The sequence below is a fragment of the Hemibagrus wyckioides genome, linkage group LG24, assembly GCF_019097595.1.
Source record: "Hemibagrus wyckioides isolate EC202008001 linkage group LG24, SWU_Hwy_1.0, whole genome shotgun sequence".
Taxonomy (NCBI): domain Eukaryota; kingdom Metazoa; phylum Chordata; class Actinopteri; order Siluriformes; family Bagridae; genus Hemibagrus; species Hemibagrus wyckioides.
In genome coordinates, this window is record NC_080733.1 from 18,351,898 (window position 1) to 18,373,481 (window position 21,584).

At 36.5% G+C, this 21,584-nt stretch overlaps 4 protein-coding genes across 6 annotated transcripts; 2 read left to right on the plus strand and 2 right to left on the minus strand.

The window, feature by feature from the left end:
* The first annotated feature begins 671 nt into the window (after positions 1 to 671).
* On the plus strand, positions 672 to 5,005 carry LOC131344913 (interferon a3-like). 3 transcript variants are annotated; one of them, XM_058377465.1, is made up of 6 exons: positions 672 to 809; positions 1,321 to 1,406; positions 2,811 to 2,879; positions 2,984 to 3,142; positions 3,315 to 3,407; positions 4,582 to 5,003. In XM_058377465.1, the coding sequence occupies exons 2-6, from the start codon at positions 1,350 to 1,352 to the stop codon at positions 4,687 to 4,689; spliced, it is 486 nt and encodes a 161-aa protein (XP_058233448.1). In that variant the 5' UTR covers positions 672 to 809; positions 1,321 to 1,349; the 3' UTR covers positions 4,690 to 5,003. The 3 variants fall into 3 exon arrangements, with proteins under 3 accessions (XP_058233448.1, XP_058233449.1, XP_058233447.1); XM_058377466.1 differs by having other exon boundaries at positions 682 to 809; positions 1,326 to 1,406; XM_058377464.1 differs by lacking the exon at positions 672 to 809 and having other exon boundaries at positions 1,157 to 1,406; positions 4,582 to 5,005.
* A 3,034-nt stretch (positions 5,006 to 8,039) lies between these two features.
* Positions 8,040 to 10,525, minus strand: LOC131344816 (interferon a3-like). Its single transcript, XM_058377302.1, has 5 exons — positions 10,388 to 10,525; positions 10,213 to 10,285; positions 8,481 to 8,671; positions 8,265 to 8,366; positions 8,040 to 8,129 (listed from the first exon to the last, which is right to left on the minus strand). Exons 1-5 carry the CDS (start codon positions 10,523 to 10,525, stop codon positions 8,040 to 8,042), a joined length of 594 nt encoding a protein of 197 aa, XP_058233285.1.
* Positions 10,526 to 12,165: 1,640 nt separating this feature from the next.
* LOC131345388 (interferon a3-like) lies at positions 12,166 to 14,353 on the plus strand. The gene is made up of 6 exons (XM_058378239.1): positions 12,166 to 12,172; positions 12,884 to 13,128; positions 13,410 to 13,484; positions 13,763 to 13,912; positions 14,027 to 14,128; positions 14,264 to 14,353. The coding sequence occupies exons 1-6, from the start codon at positions 12,166 to 12,168 to the stop codon at positions 14,351 to 14,353; spliced, it is 669 nt and encodes a 222-aa protein (XP_058234222.1).
* Positions 14,354 to 17,183: 2,830 nt separating this feature from the next.
* LOC131344696 (interferon alpha-7-like) lies at positions 17,184 to 19,159 on the minus strand. Its single transcript, XM_058377125.1, has 5 exons — positions 19,028 to 19,159; positions 18,846 to 18,932; positions 17,659 to 17,799; positions 17,397 to 17,495; positions 17,184 to 17,291 (listed from the first exon to the last, which is right to left on the minus strand). The coding sequence occupies exons 1-5, from the start codon at positions 19,157 to 19,159 to the stop codon at positions 17,184 to 17,186; spliced, it is 567 nt and encodes a 188-aa protein (XP_058233108.1).
* Between the last annotated feature and the right edge of the window lie 2,425 nt (positions 19,160 to 21,584).

Here is a 21,584-nt window from a genome sequence, read left to right on the forward strand (position 1 = left end):
ATAAAAGGAAAGTGAATAAAATGGAAATATAGTGAAGTCACTCACTGTTGACCCCAAAGACCTAAAAATCTGCTGACAAATCTAGCGACTGTGCAGTTCCCTGACCAAGCATTGAGACAGGTGGGCTCTCTATCCTCCCTCTGTCTCACCCTTACTTCAGTATTTAATTTCACATGGACACTGCTGATATGTACCTTCTGTAACCATAAAGTCCTGTGCTCAACCCAAGAAGTACCTGTATTAATATCTGCTCATCCTGCACACCTCTGAACACACTCTATTATTGACATTATCTTGTCTTTACACTTGTTACACTTGTATACATTAATGATGTGTAACCCTCATTTCATAAAAAGTATGTAAAATGAAATGAAAACAGCAGATAATACTGCTAACTGAACTGAAGCTTTTGGATCTGTTTCTTAATACTTCTTAAAGAACTGAATGATTGTGCACTCATCTTCATCTTATATCTCAAATACTTATTGTGTATTGAAAACAGTACAGGAAAGTACAGTATTATTTTTTGTAGGGTGTACACACACACACACACTCACACACACACACACACTCACACACACACTCACACACACACACACACTCTCACACTCTCTCTCTCACACACACACACACATCCGTTGGTGATGTAATCTTACTAAGCGCTTTTGCAACGTAGCAGGAGTTCCGGGTTTCGTCATCGGTTCTTGCGTCAGCAGTCGAAAGACCCTGAAAGGGATTTCTGTTTGTTATCGCTTTCTGTTTGTAATGAAGGGAAACATCTGAACGTCTCTCTGCCTTTTGTCCAGCAGGTAAAATCTAAACATTTCTAACTTTAATTTTGAGCAAATTTGTTGATCATAGCGACTTGCTTGTCTTCGGTGTAACCTTGTTGCTGTTGAGTATAGGCCAGAGCGCGAGGATCTGACAGAATAAGCCTATACTTTGACATCTTGAATAAATGTAAACGTTTTAAACGCGACACATTATGAATATATATATATGTATGAAAAAACAGTTGGTTAGTTAATATGTTAGTTTGTAGTTTTAGACCTAGCTTTTTCTATGCTATGTCGGCTAAGCGGAAAGTGAAAGCGAAAGGGGGGGGGGGTGTTGGGGCGTGAAGGTGCTTGCTGGGGATTTCTCACCTTGTTCTGCTGGCTCGAGCTTTGTGTTACGGCCTCGCTTCGTTTTCCCTTTCCATACCTGCAAATAAAGCTAAGCGACCTGCACCATGTCGCCGAAAATCTCAGCGAGCAGAGCGAGGAAACATGAACGCCAAACAGTCGTGGACGTGTCTTTATTTTCTGCTGTTTTTCATAGTGCAGGAGCGATGCGACGCCTGCAACTGGATGATCAGCCAGTACCGAGAGAAGAGCGGCTTTTGTCTCTCACTGCTGAAGGAAATGGTGAGTCAGTGCAGGAAGCTTTACTTCTCTAACAAATTGAGCTCTTAACATGACACTTCTGCTACTTCTACTGCTACTTCTACTACTACTGCTACTATAAACAACTCATCATCATCATCCTCATTATCTTCTTCTTCTTCTTCTTCTTTCTTCTTCTTCTTCTTCTTCTTCTTCTTCTTCTTCTTCATTATCATCCTCCTCCTCCTCCTCCTCATCATCATCCTCATTATCTTCTTCTTCTTCTTCTTCTTTCTTCTTCTTCTTCTTCTTCTTCTTCTTCTTTCTTCTTCTTCTTCTTCTTCTTCTTCTTCTTCTTCTTCTTCTTCTTCTTCTTCTTCTTCATTATCATCCTCCTCCTCCTCCTCATCATCATCATCCTCATTATCTTCTTCTTCTTCTTCTTCTTTCTTCTTCTTCTTCTTCTTCTTCTTCTTCTTCTTCTTCTTCTTCTTCTTCTTCTTCTTCTTCTTCTTCTTCTTCTTCTTCTTCTTCTTCATTATCATCCTCCTCCTCATCATCATCATCCTCATTATCTTCTTCTTCTTCTTCTTCTTCTTTATCATCCTCCTCCTCCTCCTCATCATCATCCTCATTATCTTCTTCTTCTTCTTCTTCTTCTTCTTCTTCTTCTTTCTTCTTCTTCTTCTTCTTCATTATCATCCTCCTCCTCCTCCTCCTCCTCCTCATCATCCTCATTATCTTCTTCTTCTTCTTCTTCTTCTTCTTCTTCTTCATTATCATCCTCCTCCTCCTCCTCCTCCTCCTCCTCATTATCTTCTTCTTCTTCTTCTTCTTCTTCTTCTTCTTCTCCTTCTTCTTCTTGATGCTATTATTATATTATTGTAGTGGCAGTATTAGAATTTCTTGTTCATTTTTATAGGATTTATTTTGCAATACCTAAAACCATAACCTGATAACCAAAAATGCATCATTAAGTTAAGATCATATTAACTCTAAAAGAAGAGGGGGTTCAGTGTGATGCTCGCTCTCTCATGTAACTGTGATATTTGTGCTGCAATGCTTTTGATAAGCTCAGTTCTGTACCTTCACTGTGTATCTCTTTCTAAAAAATAATTTAGTATTTGGACCTTAAACACCACTGATTTGTCTTACTGAAAAAGCTAATTAAATGGATACCACATGCCCCTTTCTGCATACACACTAGATAGTAAAATTAGCATTGACGGTAACATCTCAGGAACAAGGGACAGAAGTGTTTGGTACTTTTACTGCACTTAAGTACAAAATCAGGCATATTGTACACAGACATACCTGTACATTCAAATTCCTAGATGAATTGGTGATACATTTATTGCTGTTTTGACTGAAATGTTGATCCCTTTGGATACTGCATGTATTGTATTTCTAAGTTAATTTTTTTTTTCTAATATTTTTTTTCTTTAGGGTGGAGAGATTATTACAAGGCATCAACCATTTCCACAGATGGCATACAATGAAATCGATAAGGCCAAGGTAATTATTTTTCAAAATGAAACACTAAATTGAAGACCTACTTAAGGGTTGAATTCCTTTGAATTGAAATGAAACTCACTTTCTGTTCACATCTTTTCATACAGACAGAAGACCAAGTGAGGTTTCTGGCTGAGGCCACAGAGCACATCGTCAATCTCTTCAGTACCGTGTCTGATGTACATGAAATGAAATGGGACAGCAGGGCACTGGGCAGTTTCCTGAACATCCTCAATTATCGGCAGTTAAAAGAGCTTAAAGAATGTGTAAGTATTGAATAAACACCTTATACTAATATAGCAGGAAAAATATTGTGTATTAACTATGAAAATATTTATCATGGATGCTAAAACTCTATCAAATTTATTTATAATTTATAATCAGTCTGAAATAATGATGTTCAATAAGGTAACTTTAGTGCTTTTATTCCTCGAACAGACAGCAACATATGCTGCAAGACCTGGGCACTCATCCAGTGAGAGACAACTGAAAAGACATTTCAAGAAGTTGAGGAAAAGTCTGAAAAAAGCTGTAAGTTAGTTACTTTCATATTTTATTTTATGAGGTTATGTGTTAAGAGAAGTTTAACTCTCAGGAATGTCAGACAGTCATCATTAAACACTTGACACATAGTTAAACTATAGAGCGAGCACACGTTCACAGCTGCCTGTTACACATGGTGTTAGCTATAAGCTGTCCTAAATGGAAAACACTATAAAAATTGTACATGAATATATGTCTTTGGCTTTATGTGACTATATACACGTTAGTAGAGCTTTAAACTAGCACTAGTAGTAGTGAATCTTGGTGAGTACTGATTGCTCCATAAGCAATGAAGATTGAAATGAGAAAGAGGGCAAGCTCATGAGTGTGCACTGATGTGCCATGGCATCTTTGTAGTCCAGTTTGAACGATAAAAGTTTATGACCTGGGGATTTTGAAAAGGATTTCAAATTGCGTGAGTGTATCCAACAAAGATCCCCACATCTCCTATGAGGACCCCGTAATATTTAAATCAATGTGAAACTTGTGGGCAAAATAGTTCCTAGTTTCATTCGAGCTCAAAAGACTAATGTTGAAACAGCTCACGGTGTCAATATAATTTACATTTTACGTATCGACTCCACTGTACAGTGCGTGATCATATATATATATATATGATCAGGCATAACGTTATAAAAAACTGTCCCTGACCCGTTGAGGCATGGACTCAACTAGATCCCTATAGTTGTGCTGTGGTATCTGGCACCAAGATGTTAGCAGCAGAACCTTTCAGTCCTCTAAGTTGCGAGGTCTTATAGGACTTACAGGATATTTTTGATAGATACTGACCACTGCAGACCGGGAACACCCCACAAGAGCTGCAGTTTTGGAGATGCTCTGATCCAGTGGTCTATCCGCCATCACAATTTGACCCTTTGTCAAACTCGCTCAGATCCTTACGCTTGCCCATTTTTCCTGCTTCTAACATCAACTTTGAGGACAAAATGTTCACTTGCTGCTTAATACAGTATATCCCACCCACTAACATGATGAGCCATGATGAGGAGATCATCACTTCATCATTCAGTGGTCATAATGTTATGGCTGTAATGTTATGCTTTAAAGCTTTTATAATAAAGCTTTATTATGTATTGCACATAATATATGCATTGGATTTGGATGGTCATTTGATGTTTTTTTTTTATTATTATTTTCTTTGCAGAACTACAGCGCAATGTCTTTGGAGCGAATCAGGAACGTGGTGTTGCATCACCTTCTGAGGATGGACATCATCGCTGCCAATGTCAGGCGAAAACTAATGAAGAACTAAAAAAAAAAAAAGATTGTTTGTTTTCTTAAAGAAGATCATGTTACAATTCTTCACAAACTGGACCAAATATGGGACATCCAGTCTTACTGAATTTCCATCATCTCGGTTTCAAAATAGTTTCAATTGCGATGCTTTTTAAAAAAAAAATTACCTCTTAATAGTTTTATCTATTTATTTATTTATTTATTTATGTATGTATTTATTTGTTTATTGAATAATGATTCCATTGTGTTATATATATATGTATTTGTTTATTTATTTGTTTATTTATGAACTGGATTTAATTATGAAATATTGATACATTGTGCAGTGTTATTTTTTTATGGTTTGTTTGACAACAAACAAAAAATATTGATCATATTGATAAATTAATAAAAAAAAAAAAACTCAACAATTAAACCAGACATTCTCTGATGATTCATTTTTCTGTTTCTGACACATTAAGCGGAGGTGATGCAACATATCATACATTATGAAAACAATTCAGGAGAGTTTTTGAATTCCCATGTTGTCTAAAACTTTCTTGCAATTAGTAAAACAAAATCCCCCAACACGTGATAGACAATTATAGTGCTTCCAAAGAAGCGCGGATTACCCTTCTGCCATTTTAATAACGTTTTTCATTTTACAGCATGGGTTTATAGGTTTGGGTCTTTATTTTAATGTTAAAATTAAGTAATATTTAGAAATATTTAAAAGTAATATTTATAGCATATTTATTCAGTAATAATAATCCTTAGATATTTGTATGAAATCAGTGGGTTGCTGAAAACTGACTAGATATTAAGATGTTTTGAGGAACATTTTTCATTCATTTCTGAATGAATTCAATAAATATTTCTTCAGTGTGAAGTGTTGAAATGAAAATCACAGTAACATAACATTTAAGTAAATGTTTTGAAGTAGCTTATGACTCCAAAAGACAGATGTGGCCCAGTTTACCTGAACTCACCTTTCTGTATTCTTGTAGAAAAAAATAAGAAAATAACATGAAGAAAAACTTTTAACATATTATCTTGTCAAAACACAGCATGGTGGCTAAGTGGTTAGCACTGGTGCCTCACAGCAAGAAGGTCCTGGGTTCGAGTTCCAGGTATCCCAGGAAAGGCAGGGGCCTTTCTGTGTAGAGTTTGCATGTTCTCCCCATGCCAGCATGGGTTTACTCTGGTTTCCTCCCACAGTCCAGAAATGTGTACATCAGGTTGATTGGTAATTCTAAATTGCCTGTGTGTGGCCCTGTGATGGACTGGTGACATGTCCAGTGTGTACCCCTGCCTTTTGCCCAATCTGTGCTGGGATAGGCTCCAGCAGATCCCCATGACCCTAATTAGGAATATGCGGGTATAGACAATGGATGGATAATGCCAAAACACATATCAGCTAAAAAAATATGGAAATGTGGCACAGAGGGCTTTAAAATCATCTCTAGACACATTAAATAAAGATATTTAAAACCCAGAATATCCGCTTGGTCTTTAAAACATCTAAAGACAAATATCCCAGGTTACATCTAGTGACGTATTCTTTACCTAACTAGAAGAATCAGAAGAGTTGTGTTCTCTTGTGTTTATGTTTCTTGGTGTTCTTTATTTCTTTCTCCCTCTTTTTTCTCTCGGACTCCTCCTACTCAATCCATTTGACCGGTAGCCAATTGTCCTTAGCTGTGTAGTCTGACCAGTCATGAGTGAGGTCATGTAAAGCCAAAAAGAAATAGCTAGAGGTTCAGAAAACAACTTCCCCTAAGAGCTTTCTCCAGAGCACTGTCTTTGTCCTGTCCAGTCTGTTGTGTAGTATTGAGCAGATTTGCTTAATGGTCACTTTTTTTTTTTTTTTTTACAAGTTTTAAGTTTATTTGTCACATGTACAGATGTCAGTGACAGTTTATACAGAGAAATGTTTAGATAAGCCTCAGGCAAACTACAGCAATAATGTAAGCAAAAATTTAAAGTACAAACAAAACACTTAAAAATAGTAATATTATATCTAGTATATGGATATGTGTGCATATCCATATGGGGGCAGTGGTGGCTCAAGTAGTAAAGGCTCTGGGTTGTGGATCAGGGTTCAAGCCCCAGTGCCACCAAGCTGCCACAGCTGTTGGGCAGTTGAGCAAAAACCCTTAACCCTCTCTGCTCCAGGAGCACTGTATCATAGTTCCCTCTGACCCCTGACCCCAACTTCCTCAGCTGGGATACGTGAAGAAAAGAATTCCACTGTGCTGTAAAAATGTATGTATCTATTTATATATTACGTATTGAGGTAGTTAAAGGAAGGTGTGCAAAAATATGCAGAGTGTGCAAGTAAAGTGCAAATAGTACTGAGTATCAGTTGTGCACTCCCAGTATGTAAATAGATAGTGTGCAAGTAGGTGCTAAAGTCCTGATGATCTCTCGAGTCTTTTTGCAGTTGTATTTTGCAGTGAGTCTGTTACAGATCATTAAGAATTCTGAACCTGCAGGTCAAAACTGTTCTTCAGCCTCCTGGTTCTGGATCAAATTCTCCGGTACCTGTTTGCTGTGTGCTGGGTGACTGGGGTCCATTGTCAATTTGTGAGCCCTTCTCAGACATGGTATGCAGTAGGCTGGAAGTTTATTTCCAGTGGTGAGTTCAGCTGCTCACACGACTCCCTGGAGGACCTTTCGATGTAGAACTGAGCAACTGCCATAGCAGACAGCCAGGTACCTAGTTAGGAGGCTCTCAACGGTGCATCTGTAGAAGTTGCTGATGATTTTGCGGAGAAGGACGAACTTATTTGTTTGTTTATTTGTAGGAAGGTGGGTGCCATTTTTGTTTATCTCCTGTTTTGCAGCCAGGAAAGGAGTTGGGGAAAGTAGTTGTTGCTTTTTGTTTGTTATTTTGCCCTTGCCTTCTCCTGAAGTTATTATCTTTCTTCTTCTTCTTCTTCTTCTTCTTCTTCTTCTTCTTCTTCTTCTTATTATTATTATTATTATTATTATTATTATTATTATAAAGTATGTATTTAACACATATTGTCTTTGTACTCTGAGCTGTAAATAAAAGTCTTGAAGGCACTTTGTTCCTGGTGTTGTGGAAGGGAATCAGACTAGTGATCTTTAAAAAACTTTTTTTTATTTTTCACTTCTGCATATACCTCGAGTTTAATGCGGAACAGAACACTTATTTATGAAGTGGTATACAAGAAGTATTCTTTAAGCCCTCACCCAGCAAGAATGAATGAATGAATGAATGAATAAATAAATAAATAAATAAATAAATAAATAAATAAATAAATAAATAAATAAATAAATAAATAAATAAATAAATGTCAGTTTTTCAGTCACTGTAATCATGCCCAGGATGTACTGAGGAACACTGCAGCTTGTTGTTCTTTAATTCTTGTTCTCTATAAAAGTCTGCAACTTCTTGAGTCCATCCAGCAGCTCGGTTCTCACCATCTCCCAGCCGCACGAGCTGAACTCCTGTACAGCAGAAACACAACGCACATTCACTTCATGTTAAATTACACCACATCATCTCCACATGTGCTACACACAGAGGTTTGTGAGGTGAGTGTGTGATTAGATTGTGTTGTAGTTTCTTCTCTGTCTACTCACCTTCTCTTTCAGTCGCTCCTCCAACTTTTCAAAATAGGACCTGAGTGTATCGGTGCTGCTGTTGGCAGGTTTGTCCATCGCTCTCTGGATCTTTTTCCCTACCTAAAATTGATTAACAGACATGATGATGTAAATATTTTTTCACTTACTCCTACACTAGCATATATTAGCACTATCGGCATCTGAACCAAACCCAGAGCAGGAAATGCCACTTACACAAATCTGCAGGTTCTCCACTTGTCGATCTATGATGGCCTGGAAGAGTCTCAGTTGCTCTCTGTCCCATGTGACTGCTGTGTGGTTGTTATTGAAGATTTGGGAGACTCCATTAAGAGTTTCAAGAGCCATCAAGAACAAGTCTTTATTCTGTAAGAAATAAAAAGATCCATGCGTTATTTTGATGCTCACTGTTCTGTTTTTGTGTGGAAAAATGTTTATCATTGTTGATGTTAGAATAATGTTAGAAGGATGCACTGTTACTACTAGCTCAACAGTGAAAGACCTGGGTGTAATATTAGACAGCAACTTATCCTTTGAAAATCATATTTCCAATATCACAAAAACAGCCTTCTTCCATCTTAGAAATATCGCCAAGCTTAGGAACATTTTATCTGTATCTGATGCAGAAAAACTAGTTCATGCATTCCTGACCTCCAGACTGGACTACTGTAATGCATTTCTAGGTGTTTGTCCTGCATCTTCAATAAACAAGCTACAGTTAGTCCAGAATGCAGCCCCAGAGTTCTTACCAGATCAAGAAAATATGATCATATAACCCCAATATTATCATCCCTGCACTGGCTACCTGTGAAGTTTAGAATTGACTATAAACTAACTCTACTCACATACAAGGCTCTAATTGGTTTAGCTCCCACCTATCTCTCCAGTCTTGTAACACGTTACAATCCACCACGCTCTTTAAGATCACAAAATTCCGGACTTCTAGTAGTTCCCAGAATATCAAAGTCCACAAAAGGGGGTAGAGCGTTTTCGTATTTAGCTCCTAAACTTTGGAATAGTCTTCCTGACAGTGTTCGGGGCTCAGACACAGTCTCCCAGTTTAAACGTAGACTAAAGGCATACATCTAACACATCCCATAACCTTGTGCTCCAGTACATCTGATTAAATGCACATTATCATCTAGTACTGCTAATATTATGAACAGCAGCTACGCTAATGCTGTTCCTTTGTTTCCCTTCTTCTACCCATCCCGAGGCATACAGAGACTGTGCTCCAGTGGCATCCGGAGATGGACCAGCTCCAGCCGGGTTCTGCTTGTGAGGATTGGGATATTCAAGCAGCGCTGTGGACAACAACCTCCTTATTGATCTACATAACACTATACACATGCTGTATCTGCATCACACAATTGTCACCCAAATGAGGATGGGTTCCCTCTTGAGTCTGGTTTTTCCTTGCAGTTTTTCCTTGCCACAGTCGCCTCAGTCACCTCAGGCTTGCTCACTTGGGATAACATCTAGGACTGTCTGTCTGTTTGTCTGTTTATATGTTTGTTGTTTTCTTATGTTGTTTCTCATGTAAAGCTGCTTTGAGACAGTGCTCTTTGTTAAAAGCGCTATACAAATAAAATTGAATTGAATTGAATGTTAATAAACATCACCCACAGCAGAACAAAAAATACACCAAAAACGATACTAAGCTAAATAAAACTATACTAAACTAAACTAAATAATAAAAAAAAACACTTCAAAAATGTGGTTCAGGAATGACACTGTGCACGAGCTACCAGACTAATGAATAATAAAAGCTTATGGCAAGAAATTAATGTTATGCCGAATGCTGAAAATGCCACACATGTCGCAAGAACAAAAATAATGTTAAAAATGAATGTTTAAAAAATGAGTTCTGAACGATAGCATTTTCGTTTGTTTTAGAGACTGCAAGTTAAAACTAAACCTGATTGTTTTACAATACACATTTCAGGACCTACCTCTGGAAAAGACACCTTTGGAAACGAGATGTTTTTTCCCTCTAAACACTCCAGTGGCATTCGACCACCCTGTAGACACACACACACACAATTATTATTATTATTATTATTATTATTATTATTATTATTATTATTATTATTAATGACGCCCATAAGACAGCTGTTTCTCACCATGCTCTCCAGCAGTCCAGTGCTCTCCTCATTCAGTGTTCTGAGTCGGAAGGATGTCCACCTGCAGGATGGCAGAGCTGCGGCTTCACACACACTCGACACGAGCACGAGCAACAGCACAAACTTCATTGGCTCCATGTTATACTAATTAAAATCCGTGTGGTTCTGAAACAGTGTTGTCCTGAGTGCAAATGAAATGAATACCAGCACTGGTCTTTTCTGAGTATTTTATTCATTTCAATGGGAATTTTTAAAAATGCGTCTCGAAAATTTATGCTTATTTGCTCTACGTTTCATATTACATATTGAATGTATTTTCCCAATTAAAAAAAAAAACAAAAAACACAGAATTCCATCTTACTATTTAAAAAGTTTTCACCTGCCGAAATAAGGAAAACACAATACAGATTATATCACGCAAAGGTATGACGCAATAACTTTCTGTTTCAGTTGCTGTCCTGGGGTAATTCCATAGCTAGAGCAAAGCCTGCTCGCTTAACAAAGTCGGTTTATTTTTTAAACTGAAAATTATTGGATCGACACGGACTGATTGCAGACAATGGAACCATTTCCGGGCTGTGAATGATAGGGAGCAGCACGAGCTCATTTTCACACAATCAACTAAATAATAAGTTAAACACTACAGACGTCGTTTTGTGAGCAAATCAACAGCTGGAAATTGAACAAGTATAAAATTATAGTAACAGAGTTAAGAGTAACAGATGGATTAATAGCTTCTCCATAGCTCAAGGCACAGATAGCTTTCAATATTTGTCTAATTTTCGTCTTTTTTGCACATTATTGACTTTCGGTGCCCTTTATCGTCGATTTCATGCAGCAAAATAAAGCATGAAGCATAGGTGATGTTATAAATACTGTAAAACTCTAAACTGGGCAACACTAACAGTCAAAAAATAAAAATAAAACTTCTGTGAAATGCGCTATACAAGAAACAACCGAACAAAAATAAATAAATAAATAAATAAATAAATAAATAAGACGTGAATGATTAATTCCTTTAACGAATCACATTCCAATTAAGACTTTTTTGAAATCCAGATTCTTTCCCAAAGTGGTGTAAGCGCTCGCGAAGAAACTGGACTGAAAAAACAAACAAACAAATAAATAAATAAATATACGTTTTATTGCTCTTTAAATGAAGACATTATCGCTACTCCTAGATATTACACGAATACTAAAATTCTTTTCATGTGCTTTAATCTCAGCCTAATCTCTATCTAAATACTGCATCACTTTCCTTAATACATTTTGCTCTCCTCTAGTTCACAGTTTAGTTTGTTCTATTTGTTTGCTTTGCGTGGTGATGTGCACGAGCGCTGTTCAAAGGCTACGCGTCTGATACGCGCAACACGCGCTTGTTTAACCACTCGGTGTTTAGAATGACTGCCAATTAACACTGCTAATACATATTCAGTATATTAAAAACATTATTACATAAATCTAAATATAAATGTATATAACTTATTAATAATAGTATTGCAAACAGCCAAATGTATTTTGATTGATGTATTTTTTATTTTTATTTTCTTTTTTTAATGCTTGCATCTTTCCATTTCCACTCGTGCCGGTTTTTAGGCGCTCTTTGTTTCCGTTCACACTGTTTCAAGTTTCACAATTATGGAATGTCCTCCCTTTTTTCCGCCTTGGTGATTTGTAAGTTACTATCACTCTTTAAAATCATATTTTAAAACGTCATTTAAACTATTTAAACTACTATTTAACCATTTAAACGTTATACATCGATTAGGCATAACATTATGACCAGTGAGAGGTGAAGTGAATAAGACTTGGCACCTGTTAGTGGGTGGGATATATTAGGCAGCAAGTCAACATTTTGTCCTCAAAGTTGATGTTAGAAGCAGGAAAAATGGACAAGTGTAAGGATTTGAGCGAGTTTGACCAAAAGGGCCAAATTGTGATGGCTAGACCATCTAGAGCTAGAGCATCTCCAAAACTGCAGCTCTTGTGGGGTGTTCCCGGTCTGCAGTGGTCAGTATTTGTGAAAAGTGGTTAAGGAAGGAACAGTGTTGAACCGGCGACAGGGTCATGGGCGGCCAAGGCTCATTGATGTACGTGGGGACCGAAGGCTGTTGCTCAAACTGCTGAAGAAGTTAATGCTGGTTTTGAGAGAAAGGGGTCAGAATACACAGTGCAGGACGGGTCAGGGCTGTTGTGGCAGCAAAAGGGGGACCAACAGCAATATTAGGCAGGTGGTCATAATGTTACGCCTGATCAGTGTAGCTTATTGCTGATATGATAGTGTATATAGTGTATTATAGTGACTACGGTTCAAACACAATTACGCCATAAATTCAAAATTCTCACTTTAACATCAAAACTATAATAACACTTTAAATTTAAAACTTATATGGGGCATTTTACAAACTGCATACGCATAAAAAATAAAAGAAGAATTAAGTAATATTCGGTTTCAGCCTGAACCACATGTGAAACATCATTTCTCTTTAATTTTAGCAACTGTGGGCAAAATTAATAGGCAGAGGTGGTGTCAGTCTGAAAACACACCACTTCAGAGGATCACCGTAATAACTGTGTTTAACATTTTACTCACTGTGTTTAACATGGAACCGATGAAGTTTGTGCTGTTGCTCGTGCTCGTGTCGAGTGTGTGTGAAGCCGCAGCTCTGCCATCCTGCAGGTGGACATCCTTCCGACTCAGAACACTGAACGAGGAGAGCACTGGACTGCTGGAGAGCATGGTGAGAAACCTCTAGAGATATAAAAAATAATTTTTATGTTTTACAGTGTTAATTATAAAAAGATCTATTAAATATGTGGACCTATTATTATTATTATTATTATTATTATTATTATTATTATTATTATTATTATTATTATTATTATTATTATTATTAATAATAATAATAATAATAATAATACAGCAATTAAATACAAATACATCAAAATAAAATCAAAAAGATTAGTTAAATGTCACTAATGTGTGTGTGTGTGTGTGTGTGTGTTTTATTACATTCTACAGGGTGATGTGATGCCCTTGAAATGTCTGGGGAAAAGAGAAGATTCCTTCCCAGATGATGTGTTTATAAAATCACAGGTCAGCATTAAACAGATTAAATTTCAGCACTCACACCAAATCATTTTATTTTAGAACTTAAAGTGACTAAAATTAGTGTCTTTTTGACTAATCATGTATATAATTATTGTATTATTTTAAATAAAGATCTACTCTAATGATTTATTATATTTTGTGGTTAAATGTAAGCTGTTAATTAGCCAAACACACTCTACTGATGCTAAGAAAAAAAATCAAATCAAATTTTTTAATTTTCTGTAAAATCAGACTGAATGTGTCTAATCTCTCACTTTATGCAGAATAAAGACTTGTTCTTGATGGCTCTTGAAACTCTTAATGGAGTCTCCCAAATCTTCAATAACAACCACACAGCAGTCACATGGGACAGAGAGCAACTGAGACTCTTCCAGGCCATCATAGATCGACAAGTGGAGAACCTGCAGATTTGTGTAAGTGGCATTTCCTGCTCTGGGTTTGGTTCAGATGCCGATAGTGCTAATATATGCTAGTGTAGGAGTAAGTGAAAAAATATTTACATCATCATGTCTGTTAATCAATTTTAGGTAGGGAAAAAGATCCAGAGAGCGATGGACAAACCTGCCAACAGCAGCACCGATACACTCAGGTCCTATTTTGCAAAGTTGGAGGAGCGACTGAAAGAGAAGGTGAGTAGACAGAGAAGAAACTACAACACAATCTAATCACACACTCACCTCACAAACCTCTGTGTGTAGCACATGTGGAGATGATGTGGTGTAATTTAACATGAAGTGAATGTGCGTTGTGTTTCTGCTGTACAGGAGTTCAGCTCGTGCGGCTGGGAGATGGTGAGAACCGAGCTGCTGGATGGACTCAAGAAGTTGCAGACTTTTATAGAGAACAAGAATTAAAGAGGAGCAGAGACTCAGTATACTTCTCAGAACATCTGGAATGTATTTTCAGTTAGTGTTCACACCGACAATGACTGACTGATCTATTGATTGATCAATGATACTGATTTATTTATGTTTGTATTTAATATATTTATTTTTTAAAATTTTTTACTGAGAACAAAAAAGTGCAGAGCAAATGTTGATCTTGGTTTTTTGCTATTATATGGCATTTTATTTATTTATTTATTTATTTATTTATTTATTTATTTATTTATTTATTTATTTATTTAAATAATAATAATTTATTTTTTTAAAATAAATAATTTATTAAAATAATAATTTATTTATTTATATTTTTATGTATGTTTTAATTAATTAATTGATTGATTGATTAATTAATTTAGTTGATTCATTTAATTTATTGATTTATTGATTAATTGATTGATGATTGATTCAACACAACTAAAAATCTTGTATGGGTTCATATGTTCTGATCTTGTTTTGAACGTAATAAAATCAAACTTGAAGCAGATCACATGCCTCAATTTTATGTTTTTTGAACGATTAGTGTGCTGGAGGGAATAATGTAGATGCTCCAGTCAAAAGCACAAGTTCAGTAAAATAAAAATCATGATACAGTTACAAGAACATTGATAATCTGTAAGACCAATACAAACACAAAATGAGGTATGGAATAAAGCATGTTAATAAATGAAATGATAAAAGCACAAGAAAATGGTGCCAATGTTTTCAGTGCTTTCTAAATTAATAACCTGTAAAATATTCTTTTTATGGAAAGTTCTAATACGCAGTGTTCCATGAAGCACAAAACCTCGGCTTTTGAATTTTATGAATTACGTCAGTTGATATAATTCAGGTTTCTATCTAGAGCCTAGTACAGAAACCATCACTGCTGTTGATCTCTCTCTCTCTCTCTCTCTCTCTCACCCTCTCTCTCTCCCTCTATGACTAGCTCCAGATGCAGGTGCAGTGCTTTGTGGTCTGTGGTTTCAGTGACAGTGACTGTAAACTATTTTGGTTTTTTTCTTAAATAATGTTAACACTTCTGAAATTAATATAAATCTACCCACCATTCACAAGAGCTTCAGGGACTTACCAGCAAAAAAAATGGAAGGGAGTCCCGTTATGTCATTTGTTCCGATTATAGAACATCTTTCCGTACTGGTTCTGTTTTATAGAGTCAAATAGAATTCATTCACTTAAACATGAACAGTCTGTGAGCTTAATCAGCTTTACACCTCATCTGAGCTTCATAAAAACTGAATAAGATTAGAATTACTCAGTAGATTCACTGAGTGATATAAAGCACAAAGGTTAATGTTAAACTTCACACTCTTTTACAAACTGCACTAAATAAGGAAAAGAACCGAGGGCAAGAAGCCTTTATTATCGCCACACATACCTTACAGTAAAGTGGGATTCCTTTCCTGGCATATCCCAGCTGAGGAAGATGGGATCAGGGTAAGGGGCAGCTACGATACAGCGCCCTTTGGAGGATCACAGAGGGTTAAGGGCCTTGCTCAATTGCCCAACAGTGGAGCTTGGTGGTGCTGGGACTTGAACCCTGATCAACAAGAGCCTTAACCACTTGATCCACCACTGCCCTAAAAGTAGAAGAAAGAAAGAATGAAAGAAAGAAAGAAAGAAAGAAAGTGTTTTTTCATTCACAGGTCAGAGCATAATATGTTCTAATCTTGTTCTAATGTTCCAGTCTAAAGAAGAATTTCGGGAGAGCAGGAGCACAAATTGAAATTACGTTTAAATCCTTTCACATGTACACACACTACAAAACATAACAGGTAGAAATGATTTTGGTCTTTTTTCAGATTTTTAGGTCAGATTCATGCATCTATAACATGTTTACTTTAAAATGTATTCACAATGACACTATGTCATGAATGCCTAAAAAAAGCCTGTTTCCTAATGTCATTATGAAGTACATTACATGGTCAGAATTATGTGCACCCCTGATCATCACACCTATATGTGCTTCTTCCCCAAATTCTTACCACAAATCAGTATAAAGCTGGGACAGAAGCCAGTACCAGCAGCTTTAGTGCTTACTTGGCATGTGGTGGTTGTGTGATGTTCTATGTAGTGTTTTGCTTCTGTCAGTCTGGTTTCAATCATTGCCTGCCTTGACCACGAGTCCAATCTATTCCCTGTTTTGATTTTGGCTACCTAAATATTGATCCACTGTTTGTATATGTATGTATCACAGGTAAAGAAAGCAGTGTGTAAGGGTGCGACTGCCATTTTTGTTGGGGAGTGTGGGTTTTTGTCTCTGTTTTTCTTGATAAAGGTAATTGTCTTTTTGTTAGTTTATTTTCTTTTGTTAGATTATAGTTAATCCCTAATCCAGACTGTTTCTGTCTGTTACGTTGGTTTTGGTCCACCCTGAAGTCTTCCCCGGTTCACTGTGTTGTATATACCTCGGCATTATAATATACCCGCCTTATCTTATTTTCCTGCTGTGTGTTGTTACTACTACCTCTGGGGCATTATATTCCTGTCTTTCCACCCTTACATATATAAATATATATATATATATATATATATATATATATATATATATATATACTTTGAACCAATAGTATACGTCATTCTGTATTTTGTTTGTTCCTCTGAAAAGGTTCTTCAGAGAACCCAACAACAAAGTGTTGTATAATCTTTAAAGGATGGAAACACAACAAAGATTTGATTTGTGCTTGAATAATTATTTGCAACTGTCACATACAAAAAAATACAATCTGGAACACAAATAAATAAATAAATAAATAAACAAGTCATGATCCTGATATAATCATATAAGAGCATTCAATGTTGTTCAGCCACGGCTGGAAATGAGAACGCCCTCCAGGTCTTTATTCAGGATGAACTGCAGAGTGATGAGGACCTCCTTTCGGACAAATTCCCAACCACAAACTTGGAAATTCTGATGAGGAAAAAAAGGGGGGGGGGTATTTAGCCATTATTCTATATTTTCGTTGAGTTTGATTAAATGACAACAATTTACAGGTTTATAACAGGTTATAATTACCTTTTCTTTCAAAATCGTTAATATTTTGTCAAAATACTCTTTGAGTGCCTTTTCACGCCTGAGGAAGTCCTCCTGTGAGTCTTGAGATTTGTTCATAATCTAAAATTTGAAAAAAAAAATCATTGAATTTTAGTTAAAAATAGTGAAAAATAGCAAAATACTTTTTCAGAACAGATTAAAAATAAAAATGTCTTAAAATATTTGACTTAAATGCTTAAATATTGCATTATTGTGCTAGCTTTTTCTTCCTATAGCTCCTTACACATTGGTTCTCCTCAATCTGGCGGTCGATGATGTTCTGAAAGAGCTCGACGTTCTTCCACTGCTCAGGAACACCGTCTTCATCAAACAAGGAGTAGATGTTGGTCAGTGTTAAGTAGATAGTCTTTTCCAGTGCAACAGCCTGTTTGGTTGAAAAAAAAAAACATAATTGTCATGTCATAACAAGCAGATTATATTTGTGGAGAGTAAATGTGGCCTACAGGTTGCTGCAGCAGCATGTTTATAAAGCTTCTGTGGAGGGAAAGTTCACCCTGACTGATGGGGTGATGGGCATGTACTCTTACGAGATTCCAAGATTACTTTTTTTGTTCTTGGTCTCTTTCCAGTTTGGGTAATCTTCCTGTTTGACTACCTGACTAAGTGGGATTTATGGTGTTTTCGGCTAGAGGTATCAGCTTATAATTCCCCGCCTCCACTGAACACCAAAGAAAACATCCCTCAGCTTGAAATTCTGGCTTGTCCCAGCATGGAGACGTTTTACTAACTTTTTCTGTTTCTCTGAATCACATCAAATCAACACAGCATCAAATAAAGCAGCACTTTTTATCTTTAAATGAGTTCAGATTAACACTGATGCTATAGTTCATTATCTGAGGAGAAAAATATACACCAGTCATTCAACGTTTGTGCTAATACTGCCATCAGTGGCATTGCATTAACTATCTTGTGGATCACTATCTAGTCAAGCCAGGTCCATCATGGTCCAGCTCTTGCATTAACATCTCCGCTACATTTAAGCTTGATTTCTCCTTAATGTGAGACTGAACTTGAGCAAGTTTTTGTTTATAAGAGCAAAATTTTTTTGTTTGAGATCATTTTTTTCTCCTATTAAATGCTACTGAGCAAGCACTAACAATAAAAGTTTCCTCCTGTGACATCAGAGTGGCAGAAAACTTCTAACTGCTTCTTAACGGAGCAAAGAAAACACACAACCAAGCAAGACATTAGCACAGATTGACTGAAGACATTACAGATATATCTGTGTGAACATATGGAATACGTTTCAGGGTAAACTTTTCCTTTAATGAAGTTATTCCCAGTCTGCTGTACCAAACTGAATGAATGCAGGAACGAAAAAAATAATACAACCCAAAAGAAATTGAAGGAAGCATTTTTGTGCCAAATTTTGAAGCACTATACAGATAAAAAAGAATTATTAATTTTCACCTGTTGAGACGTGTTGAACTGGAACGCAGTCTCGGGAAACGGGACAAGAACACTGCCTTCCAGGCAATGCAAAGGAAATCTGTCTCCCTGATAGGCAAAAAAAAGCAAATATGGTATGCTCAGGGTTGGAAATTTTGTTTTCCTCCTCTACAGGATGTGCATCAGATGAATATGCAGCTCACCATTTTCTCCAGAATATTGTGGCATTCCTTGATCAGTCTCTTCTGAAGCCTGCAGTTTGTAGGCATTGAGCACACATGTGCCATGCAGATGATCACAGTGCACAGCCAGGTGAAAGCATGAAGACCTGCCATCTTTCAGATTCTCCCTGAGAATAAATAAACTGAGGCACAGGGAATGGGGATTAGAGAGCAGTCCTCAATATGAATTATCTGGTGTCAGTGAGTCATTCATTATGAGCAATACTCTACACTATGATTCTCCAAAAGATAAATTAAAGACAAGAGACACAACTTGCTCTAATTATTAGACAAATAATGGGAAAAAAATGTCACACATCATGTTAGAGAAACTCCACATACAAAAGCAGCATCTACATTAGTCAGCTTATTCAATGAAATCAGCTTAATTTAAATAAATTATATTCTATGACTTTGCTTTCTTTACCTGTGAAATATTAGCACTACATCTATATGAAAAATAAATGCAGTTATTATTAGCAGTATTTGTATTAGTTCTATGAGAATATAGGAGCACGCACACACATCGCCTCTTCTTCTTACCTTAACAAATAAATCAGGAGTCTTTTCTCGGCTTGTTGTAAACTCTCTGACTGGAGGATCCATGTCGCAGCTTAAATACATCTCCAGCTCAAGTGAAAAAGGCTGATAACAAATATTTCAGGTTCAGAGGAATACAATGGTTGTGTAACTTGGGAAGAGAAGTACAAGATTTTGTTTTACCAAACTACTTTCACTCTACTCCTCAGAGAAAACAATACTTAAGATATCAGGGCAATACAGATTTCCAGTTACATTTCTGTGACATGTTTAAATGCAGGCGCATCCTCTTTTTAAAAGCTTTTTCATAACATCATTAAGATTATTGCATCAACGATTTTATTTTTGTATAAACATTGAATCCATATTTGTTGGCTATGCAATCAAGCTAACAATCATAATTAAGCAAATCTGTCAAATCAGGCCGCTGCTACGGTCACTAAAATATTCGCATTTCTTTTACTTGTGTTTCTTGTCTTATTTTTTTTTTTCATTCAAAGTAAATTAAAGGTAGAGAGCGGTCTACTTTTGTACTTAAAATGGAAAATAATATACAGAATAGTCTGGATTTCATTCACCTTGAACTGGACCAAAATAATCTTGATCTGCCCATGTCTAAGTGTATATTTATTTATTTGGTTGAGCTGCTGTAGGTTAAAGGCTAGAGTAACCAGAAGCAATACAACACAAATATTATGGTCAGAAGGGTAAGAACACATTGAGCACAGTCTCTCCCAGTTAAGATAACATTGAGGGTTGTTTTTGATCAGTAGTCTAGAGTCCTTAAACAGTCCCTGCTGCCCCGTTTGAAGTCTGCAGTATGGAATCGTATCATAAATGAACTTTTCAGGTTCATCGAGGTCATATGACTGCATGCATCACATGGCCATCTTGTTTTGACTCACTTTTGAGTAGCTCAGGTGAACTTCAGTTAATCAGGACTTCATGTGCATTCCAAGAGTAACAACAGAGTAGTGCCAACGCCCACAACCGTGTTATAAACCTAATGTTTACAAGGAAAAGATTATCAGATGAGTAACTATGGCACTGTGGCTGACTCACTCTAAATTCAGTTTAGCCCTCTGGGGTTATTACTAATGTTACTTGAAATCAAGACCCCTTTTTGTTAAAGATCTGTTTAAGTACACTTAATCACACATTTTTTCAGCTGATGTGTTATACTAATCACCGAGTATCCAATCAATATTCGGGGTCATGGAGGCTGAACATTGTTCAGCATTGTTGTCTTGGAAAACATGACAAATCCAAGCATTCCTGTCTAGACCAAAGGAAGATGCCTCATCTGCATAACTGGACACTGACGAGAGCAAATATCTCTTAACACTTGCCTGATCCAGCAAATCTGACGTTACCTTATTTCCCCTTTGAGCTCAAGATATGTTCAGACCATCATTTAAAGGATGTCAGCCAGAGACATCTCTCATCCCATGCTTGTATTAGCATGTGAATGTGTGAGTGAGGTGACTAAAGTCAGCAGCTGGCGGTGTGTGTGTGTGTGTGTGTGTGTGCTTCACTTCAAGATAGATTTGTAGATTGTTACATAGCACTTTTAACAATACACAGAAACCCAAATGCGGATTTAAGTCCCTAACAAGTAAATATTACTTCCATATGAGCCTTTAATTAAAGCAGTGAGAGCCACAGCAGTTCTAATAAATAAATGAATACACATTTGTAGAACCCTGACCCTAGCTGCAAATACCAAAATATGACCATTCTATTGTACAAATGAAAATAACATAACAAATTCGTATTCATATTTTTAATGGGTAAAAACACAGACAGGTATTTCAGCACACATTATATATGCATGTATGCATGTAAATATGGTAATCTGCATCAAAAGTATCATAAGTATTGATTTCACTAAAATGACACTTTCATGGACATATTACTCAGATTCCAGAGAATTTAACGCTGGAATCCAAAGTCATCTGTGTACAAAGAAAATAAAACTGTTTATCAAAAGTGAAAGACA